This window comes from Asparagus officinalis, chromosome 1, assembly GCF_001876935.1.
Source record: "Asparagus officinalis chromosome 1, Aspof.V1, whole genome shotgun sequence".
In the NCBI taxonomy this organism is placed as follows: Eukaryota; Viridiplantae; Streptophyta; class Magnoliopsida; order Asparagales; family Asparagaceae; genus Asparagus; species Asparagus officinalis.
Genome location: NC_033794.1, coordinates 43,604,689 through 43,615,097, shown reverse-complemented (window position 1 = coordinate 43,615,097; position 10,409 = coordinate 43,604,689). Strand labels below are relative to the sequence as shown.

At 29.1% G+C, this 10,409-nt stretch overlaps 1 protein-coding gene across 6 annotated transcripts in view; it reads right to left on the bottom strand.

Annotated features, from left to right (window-relative positions):
- Positions 294-10,409, bottom strand: part of LOC109823365 (probable ribosome-binding factor A, chloroplastic) — a 14,517-nt gene continuing 4,401 nt past the window's right edge. Inside the window, exons 2-6 of one of the 6 annotated variants that reach the window (XM_020389659.1) lie at positions 9,264-9,437; positions 7,711-7,911; positions 7,090-7,144; positions 6,448-6,530; positions 294-565 (exon numbers count right to left, since the gene is read on the bottom strand). In XM_020389659.1, the coding sequence (XP_020245248.1) occupies positions 7,768-7,911; positions 9,264-9,437 (318 nt within the window). In that variant the 3' untranslated portion in view covers positions 294-565; positions 6,448-6,530; positions 7,090-7,144; positions 7,711-7,767. Of the gene's footprint in view, positions 575-1,999; positions 2,278-6,447; positions 6,531-6,773; positions 7,145-7,710; positions 7,912-9,263; positions 9,438-10,409 lie in introns of those variants that run through there. The other 5 variants (XM_020389665.1, XM_020389650.1, XM_020389645.1 and 2 more) reach the window with 5 other exon arrangements.

The following is a 10,409-nucleotide window of genomic DNA, read 5'->3' as shown; positions in this document are numbered from 1 at the left end:
GTTTTCCCCAACTTCCCTTAACCCCATTGAAATCCAAACACGCCCTTAGGAGTCACGGATAAACAAACTAAATTTTATGAAGAACCATAGGCTCTTTGTTATCTAGTAACGTTAAAAAAATAAAACAGGGAGAACACAAACACATGCATTTAATCAATGATTTGGAAAACTATTATTATAAGACTAAACACTATAAGCATCTAGAGCATATAGATAAAAATAAAGACAAAATACCAACGGAACATATAGCTAAAATATTAAATTATATATCAGAAAATGATCTACAATTAAAAGAAAAACAAACTAGTTTAAATCTTTTAAATGAGCAGATGTTTGCAACATTGCAACAAATAAATAAAAAATTAGAAGTAATTCAACAGTTTGTTAGAACTTTGCGAATAGTAAATCAAGCCGATGCAGCAAGAACCAATGGAAGAAAAACATCTCTTTTCCGGTCTGAACCCTGGCCTGCCTCAACACCCGAATGTGAAGACCAACAAGTGTCTGATTCAAGATCTGTTGATTCGATTTCCTTTACGGGGGTCCGTCTAGGCCTCTAAGACAGCTGTTACCTCTTCAACTCAATTAGAAGGAAAAAAATAATAACAATAAATCCAACAAAGAACCAACAGCTTTATATCAGTCAAATATATTAAAAGTAGATGAAAATTAAAAAGAATATACAACCATAAGAAAAGTAAATGAAGAATACTTAGAATCTAAATTACTAAAAGCACCCACAGATATTGAAACAATACACGTTATTATAGACTCAGAAAAAAATGAAAAAGAAAAGTTTGAAGAAATTAAAGAAAAAAATAGAAGACTTAAAGTACAAGTATGTAGAGTCAACCGATGATAAATACATAATTGAAATTTTATCCTTAAAAAAGAAACATAAAAAATTATTTAAGAAACATAAATATATGGTAGAAAATAGTGATTCAGATGACACAAATTTAACTGTTAGTAGCATACGACCAATCAAAATGATGACTAGAGAAGAGGTGTATAACCAAGCAAAAATAAACTGGATAAAAAGAATAAAAATGATAAAAGCAAAAAAAGAATATGAAGCTGTAGGACAAGTGTTATATCCAAAAATATTAGTAGCTTTCAATATATTAAGACATAATGAAAATGTAACAGAATTCAATTATAATGAATATATGATAAATTATCTTAAAGAAGATATATTAGATGATCATATAATAGAAGAAAAGGACCAAAGAACAAATGTTAATGTTATTATAAAAGAAATAAAAACAGCACAAGGAGCTACAAGTCAACAATCCGGAATAGGAGAAACATCTCAATATATAGAAGAAATTATGAACGAGCAAGAATCACAACCACAGGCTGACAAATATATAGAAACTTTAGAATCTTTAGACTCAAATGACTTTTATAATAAAACAAACAGGCAAAAATAAATCAATGTTACAACATCAAAAATGAAAATAAAAAATGAAGACACTGTAACTCTAGAAGAAATTTTAAGTCCATGATCAGATTCAATTACATATCTATTAAATTTAGATCCAGAATTAAATAGAGATAAGAAAATTAAATATTTAATGGATTGGTCCCATAATGTAAGTGGAATAGCTCAGAAACTTTCATGGGATACAGTAAAAACCATAAATTACATAAGTTCTTCATAAAAGGACTTATAGCACAGTGGTTAAAAGGTTTGAAGGAACAATAGAAGGAAAAAAAAATAAAATAAAAGAAATAAAATCAGAAGTGACTAATGCTAAAGCAATAACAAAATTTAAATTTTTTTTATTAATTCATTATATGAGGGTAATAGATGAATATGATGAAAATGAAATTTCTAAACACAAAAGAATGTCAGATAAAGCCATTTTTAGTAACATTGCAGAGAAATGCACAATTTTTTTTGAAGAACATTATTAGAGCCTACCAAATGACATTAAAAGAAGATATTTAGAAACTTATTACCTTAAGTTTCCTTCACCAATAAATGAAAAATTATTATCAGGATATCCAAATTATTTGACTAACATAATGGCTAAAAATAGTAATATAAAAGACCATTTACCACATAGAGTGGCCTACGTATACAAATGTATTAATGATTATTGCATCAAAAGAAGAATGCAAGACAAAATAATGCGACAAACAAGTCACGGAATTAAAGAAATTTATAAGAAATTAATTCCTCAATACGAGTTTCCTAAGCACAGCAAGCGTGGTGGAAAACCTAGAAGAAGTCACCCACAAATCACAATGATGACCTGCCACAAAAGTTCCCTATAAGAGAAAACAATATCAACATTCAAAAGTACCAAAAAATCAAGATCCTTTGTATATAGACAAACTAAGGAAGGAGTAAAGAGATATAAATATGAAAAATCAAAAAGAATTTCTTCCAAAAAAATACGTAACTAGAAGAAAAGGTAAAAAGGAATGTACGTGTTTTATATGTGGACAAAAGGGACATTTTGCAAATGAATGTTATAGTAATAAAAGGGTTAATGTAATATCAGATGAGCTAAGTAAATATGAGGTTTTATCGGGATCTGAAATAAGTGAAAGTATAAATATAAATGATTTAGAATTTGAATTATCAAGTATATCTGATAACTCCGACATAGCTACTTATGATATAGACGAATTCACTGAATCAAGTTCATAAATTTTAGAAAATTCTGACAAAGACGATCCTATTTTTATGAATCAAGAAACGCGGAATGAAAATTACATATTTGAAGAAATAGTAGATGACAAGTTAGATGAAGCTCCAAGTACAAGTTGGTCTGTTTACTCCTCAACAGTTAGAAGGAATACATAAAAATTATAGAAGCTATAAACCAGAAAATTTATATAAGATCAAAGGAGTAGGAAATTGAAGTTAGAAGAATGTTACCAAATAACAAATATATATTTGAAATAACTGAAGGTCATAAAAGGACTCTAAGTTATAAAGAAGTAGAAGGATTAATCCCTTTACTATCAGAACAACATATAAAACATCTTAGAGAAAAATATAAAGATAAAAATAAAGATAAAAACTACTTACATTTTTGGAGCAGTTCAAATTCTAATTAAAGGAAATTTTAGCTGGAAAATAATAAACAATAGTAGCAATATTATCTGACAATAGGATTGTATCAAGTCCATTTCATTCGTCAATAACAATGATTAGAGGAAACCTATACCCATGATTTATGGTTTTTAGAATACAACCCAACTATAGTATTACTTTACATGAAAAAAAAATTACAGTCCTTAATAATATATGAAAAAAATGAAAGAAATGGAGTTTTTACCAGATACTAAAGCTTTATCTATACAATCGAGACATATAATGATGGTTTCTAAAACACTACAAGTTCCATAAAAAGGATGAAAATTAGCTATTCAACATAGCTCAGGACCCTAACCTAGTATTGATAAATTACAAATCCATCCCTAAGAAATCCTTTAACCCTACCTAAATTAGAAAAAATAAGTCTAAATGTGTGGAATCCAAATATATAAATAAATAGAGAAAATAAAAAGGAAATAACGCAAGTAATGAAAATAGAAGGAAATAAAATAGTTTTAGCTCCTTATAAAAGTAAAAGTTTTAGAGAATACAATAATATCTCCGAAGCATCTAGTTCAAGAAGACCCAGTTTTAAGAATATGAAAAACCCCTAATAAAAGAAAAGATACAATATCTGAAGATCTATTAAGTGAAAGTAATTTACCTCTACACTATATGAATAAGGCATCAGAAAATACGCTATCTAATGAAGAGGAAGAAAGAAAGAGAAATGTAGATGAATATTTAGAAAATCTGTCTCTTAAGTTTAATAGGCCTTATTTTTATGATACAGACAATGGCTTTTATACATGGATAGTAATATAATTAACCCCAAAACATTTTATAAAATTTTATGGAATAATAGATACCGGAGCAAGTTCTAATCTACTAATTATAAACGAATCAGTTGAAGAATATATAATATAAGAAAAACCAATTACCATAGATTCATTTAATAATGCCTAGAGAATTATAAAACAATCATTAAAAATATAAGTAAAATATATATAGAAAGAAGAACAATAAAAGAAACAACATATTTATTAATAGGAACAGCCTTTTTAAAGCAAATTGAACCATGTGTTTAATAAAAAAACATTAAATCTTAACAATAATAAAAGTATTCAATGCCTAACTGAATAAAATGAAAGGTCTACTAAGTTATCTTATTACGTATACTAAAATAGAAGTTTTAATCAATTTAGAGAATTATATTCCCTATAACATTTATGCTCTTGTTGACACAGGAGTTCAAACTAGTATTATACATCCCATATGTATCCAAATAAATATTATAAACAAATACAAACAAAAAATTTTGTGGGAACAACATCAAGAACTAATTGTAATAAAATCATAGAAAATATTACTGTTGAAATATTTGATGTAAAGACAAAAACATATAAAAAGATGACTATATATCCTGTCCATGTAGTAGAAAAATCAAAGGTAGATTTTATTATTGGAATGGACACACTAAATGAATACGAACCTATAATTATATGGAAAAATATTGTAGAAATAAAAGATATAACAACGGTAAAAGTAAAAAACAACATATGTCTAACGGACATATGTACCCATATATAAAGAGCTTTCTTTGAAAGTGTTAAATGCTAAAGAAACCAATGATCAATGGATTATAAAATATATAAATTCTATGAATGAATTACATTCTGAAAATCCTTTAAAAGAATTTAATAGAAGTCCTAGGTATATGTCTATAAAATTAAAGAAAAACACCTGACCCTTTAGAATGAAACCTTTAATATATAATGAACAAGACATTTTAGAGTATAAAAGGCAAGTCTTAGAATGGAAAAATATGGGATTAGTAAGCCCGACGACATCTGAATATATGTCTACTAGTTTTGTAGTAAGAAATCATGTAGAAGAAGTTAGAGGATAGGCTAGAATAGTAATAAACTATAAAAAGCTATATTCTATTACAAAATTCGATGGTTTTTTATCCCATCTATAGAATCATTAATACATAAAATACAAAATAACAAATACTTTAGTAAATTCGATGGGAAATCAGGATTTTACCAAAAAAAAAAGATAAATTGTCAAAACAATTAACAACTTTTAGCACTCCTAACGATCATTATATGTGGAATGTTATGCCATTTGGACTAAAAACTGCTCCACAAATATTTCAAAAATGGATGGATTCTATATTTGGTGATTTATCCTTTGTTCTAGTCTACATAGATGACATTTTAATTATGTCAAAAACATTTAAAGAACTTAAAAAAACACTTAATACTAGTAAGAGAAAGACTTTTACAACATGGCATAATTTTAGGAAAAAGAAAAATTATTATAGCTACACAAGAAATCGAATTTTTAGGAAGAAAAATAATAGGAGGAAAATTAGAAATGCAAGATCGTATAATAAAGAAAATTAAGAGCTTTCCTAAAATAAAAACCTTAAAAAATCTACATGTTTTTATAGGAATATTAAATTAAGGAAGAAAATATTTTCAAAATTTATCCAAATTAATTGATCCATTAATTCAAAAAACAAATAAAATAACAAAATATATAGAAAATAAAATGATAAACCTATTTTCAGATGGGATACAGACAAGATAAGCATAGAGTTAAAAAAACTAGAAAAGGATACAGTAAATAAAATAAAGCAGCTAGTGCTGAATATGCTAAAGGTAGCAATACCTGAACCTAAGGATGATTTACATGTTTTTACTGATGCCTCAGATTATTTTTGGGGTCGCATAGTTACAATTGAAAACAAAAATGACATATGTATCTATGCTTCTGGAAATTCAACAAAGCGGAAATAAATTATATGATATTTAAAAAAGGAATTTATAGCATTAAAAAGAATTTTAGAAACATTTAGATATTATTTAGTGTCAAGAACCTTTACGGTACATGTAGATAATAAAGGTCTTTATGAATTTCTCAAAAATAAAAAACCAGAGTACAATGAGAATGCTAGAAGAATAAGATAGTTATCAAAACTAGAAATTTATAATTATGACATAAAATTTAGACCGGGATATAAGAATGAAATGGTTGATCATTTATCAAGACCGCCATGGAAAGAAAAATAACTTACTCAAGTGACAATAGCCTAAAACTAATAAAAATAGCAGAAAAAATAAATATTGCCTTTTAGTTTAAGAATATACAATAATTCCCTATAATAGATAAACAAATGTAAAAAAGGTAAGTATAATATAATATACTATAGCTAATTTTAAAATATAAGAATGTTAAATATTATTATATAATATGTTATATTATATTATAATTATATAGTACAATATTATATGTTCTAAGTAAAAATATTCTAAAAAAAACCCTCCTCAGAGTATTCGCAAAAGACGATCACAAAATTTAAAAATTAAAGGGAATCTCCTAACCTTCAGAGAGTTTAACAGCCCCGCTGCCGCCGCCTAGAACTCTTAAAAAAGCAAAGCAAGGTTTTATCCCGCATTTCCAGTACCTCAAAAATCAAATTTATACTGCAATTGATTTCATGATGAACGTTCATTTGAAGGCGGTTTTTAAAATCATGCAATTAGTAAGCTATGTGATTAGTATTAATGAAAGTCAAAGACATTTGATTTATGCCCAACCGTTTAGGTACAGAGGCAGTTATTGACTTTTGGCGATATAATAAACCAGAACAAACAGATAGAAAACATATGTATGGATTAAATTACAACTCATCTGCTACCTAACAAACTAAGAAAGATAATTCACATTTAGAAATTTATATAGTGTACAATTTTGCACTAGTTAATTCTAAGTATCGAAAGTAAAAAAAGCGGCACTGTTTCTAAGTAAAATTTTGATTGCATGGATGACAGAAAGAACCAAGTCAGTCATCATCATCATACTTTTAATACTCGAATGCCCATTGTTTCTGTACTTAGAATGTTACACATGAGATCAATCTGCGCTCCCTCTGGGTCGTCATAAAATTAGACAACAGGAGTTCTCTATGCATGAAGAGAGAACATATAAAAAAGATTAATTTACAAAAACAAATTGTTATTCACCTGAATCTGCATTACAACATATGATCCTCTGTGAAAGGCAGGTGGAGAGATCAAACTGCATGACACGTATAGCAAAGGTTAACATGATACTTTGGCACACAACTAAACAAAATGATGGGGGTAAAAAATCTCATAGAAGACCCCATGTGGATTATCGCACTAAATTAAAATTGGTAGCACGACAAAGTGTTTTGTTCTCCAGAGGGCCATCCATGGGATTTTTAACTCTTCATAAGTAAAACAAAGTTCAAACCTCATAAGCATCTTAGATGTCATACAAAACCATGTCTTAAGAAATTTTGTATTAGATCTTTTAGTAGATGTTCGTCATATTAGACAACCCCCCCCCACCCCACCCCACACATTTAAAAGGATCTGACAGTATCGTTCTTATGAATATTTCTCAATATGAGGAAAATAAGCAAGGCGTTCGTGGCAAGAATTTGGATCCTCACTACTTTTTGTTTTGCAGCGGAGACACCAGTTTCTGAATCAAAATTGTCAGTTTAAATTTAGAACAATTATGATTCATCCAAATATAACTATCATTTTATCCCGTAAATTTTGAGGCTATATTATTTCACAATTATGCCATAAACTTGGGAGATTTAAGGTGCTTACCTTTATGCTTGAGAATTCAGAGCAAATTACAACATGCTTGGTTAGAAGCTGCGCTGTTTATTTTATGTAAATGATGCCTTCATCTGTATCATCTTTGTCCCACTCCCCATCTTCTTCAGATAAATTGTGAGACTCGGACTGATCTTTATCCTGACCATCTGAACTCTTCTCATTCTTTAGCCTATCCAATATTGCAATTACCTGTACAAATGCAAAGGTTTATTAATATAATACCAGTATGTTGTTCCATCTGTTTTCAGACAACTGGAGACATTCATGTGCAAAGTACCATGGAAGAAACGAATATATACAAATATTTTTTATCTGGTCTAGTGTAGCTTTTTCTCAATTACATAATTTACAGCTAATGCAGATAGAGCCTAAAGAGTAGGTAGAGAACTGAAAAGCTTTTATCAGGTTTCATGGTGTTCAACGAAACTTTTAAAACATGGCTAAAGCTTCTGCGGGCAGAAACTATAAAGTTTAAAATTTCAAATAGATCTTCGTGATGGCATGTATCTAATATGCGGTTTCCATGAGCATACCGGGTCACTAAGTAAATATTTTGAATTAAGAATGTAATGCGTCAAACAAATACCAAACAAGCCCACTTTTTCTTCCGTGATGCTTCCACCATCGCCCATTAGTTATTATACGTATTTCAAAAAGAACTTCACCTATTGTCATCACAACATTCAATTGCTTAAAAGAAATAATATAAGATTTAAAAAAAAGGAATAATATAAGATTTAAATGGTTCTATTTAAGTATTAATATCTAATGGCAAAGGCACTAATAAGGATTAATGCTTAGTTTACTACACAACTACAGAACGAAATTTTCATATGCAATGTCGTAAACTTTTCACATGAAACCCCAGTCGTAATTTAATATAAATACACTTAAAGTAGAACTAACCTAACATATATTTTTCTCCTTTCGTTTGAAAAGAAAATTTTCATGACTTCTTAACAAATATTCAAATTTTAATACCAGAGGAAAGGAAATTGAAAAATATAGACATTAATAATTTCTAATGGTTAAAAAAACTGAAACTATTTAAAGTTTGCATGAGGTCCCTCAGAAGAACATTTCTGGCTAAGCCCCTACTTGATGTAATAGTGAAGTCAGACAGGGATAAAGATAGGTATCACATAACGAATTACATTAACCTTTTCAGAAAAAATTACATGTTACAGAGTCAAACTGAAACAAGAAGCACATCTGTTCACACTATAATGACAAGTTCCGCTTTGCATTTAGCGACAGTGCATATCAGTATGTATGCAATAATTGATTATGCCAAAGCATGATATAAAACCCAAGACACCAGGGGAAAATTCACTCTAATTTTTGTGGTCAGTGTCTAGAACTACTGATATACGATGAAACCAGAAGTGAAACCTCAAGATATCCTATAAAATTTATCCCACGGACAATTCCTAAAGCAGGCATGCTACTACTTTAAAATACAATATATACCACTAAACAAATATCTCTCGAGCTATCCTGGAATAAGACAACTCCATATAAAAGTAGATAGATTGATTTACCCTGCTCCCTCTCTCTAGAGATTCATCTTCAATGAAACGAATTTCAGGAGTCAATCGCAACTTCATACGCCTTCCAAGTTCACTCCGGACATACTTGGCTTTTGACTTCAGTCCAGCAATAGCCACCTCTTTTCCTCTTTCATCACCAAATACAGATACATATACTTTAACAACCTACAATGATAAAATGAACAATTAATCACATGAGTTCAAGTGTACTCTGTTGCTTTATGCGATACTGTTAACCAGGAGTGGCTGCTTTTGGGGTAAGAATTCAACAATTTCTAAATACTAGTATTAAGCCCGCACGTTGATGTGGCCCTGCGAGTATTATTTACTGAGTTATATCTATCACCAAATTGATAATACGGTTTTTATATATAACTATTTGCAGAGTGAAAACTTCGACTATAACTTTTTAACTACTATTTGCAGAGTGAAGTTCCAAATCAGTTAACAAAATAATACACCAATTAACAACTTTGATCAATTTTCTATAGTAGAGCTACAAAAGATTTAAATCTACGAAATGCCTAATAAAGGTTAAATTCATTATTTGTAAGAACCGAAAAAAAAGATATGAACAGTATTTCAAAGGTAAAAAAATTTTACTTCAGCTTGACCAATGGATACAGGGCTGAAAAGTTACTGTAGTATATAGAGCAAGATATGATCCAAAATTTATGAACAATGTTTACATGATAAAATCATTGCAACACAAATACTATGGCTAATGCTGAAAATGTTACTATACGATAAATAGTAATTTTAATACTACGAAATGCACTTCAAGAATAGTATTTACTGTAGCATGAATAATATTTTTGAGGTTAAGTTAAAAGTAGTAGATAGATATGATAGTTGGAAGCACGTGTGCATAATAAGTCAAAGTAAGTGATATGAAAAAGGAAAATATATGTCTTATGCTATCAAGGTTTCATAGGTACGGGTATGGGTGCGGGTGGGGAACACATCAAATTTGTAAAAATTAGGGCAAGATAGATATGATAGTTGGAAGCACGTGTGCATAATAAGTCAAAGTAAGTGATATGAAAAAGGAAAATATATGTCTTATGCTATCAAGGTTTCATAGGTACGGGTATGGGTGCGGGTGGGGAACACATCAAATTTGTAAAAATTAGGGCA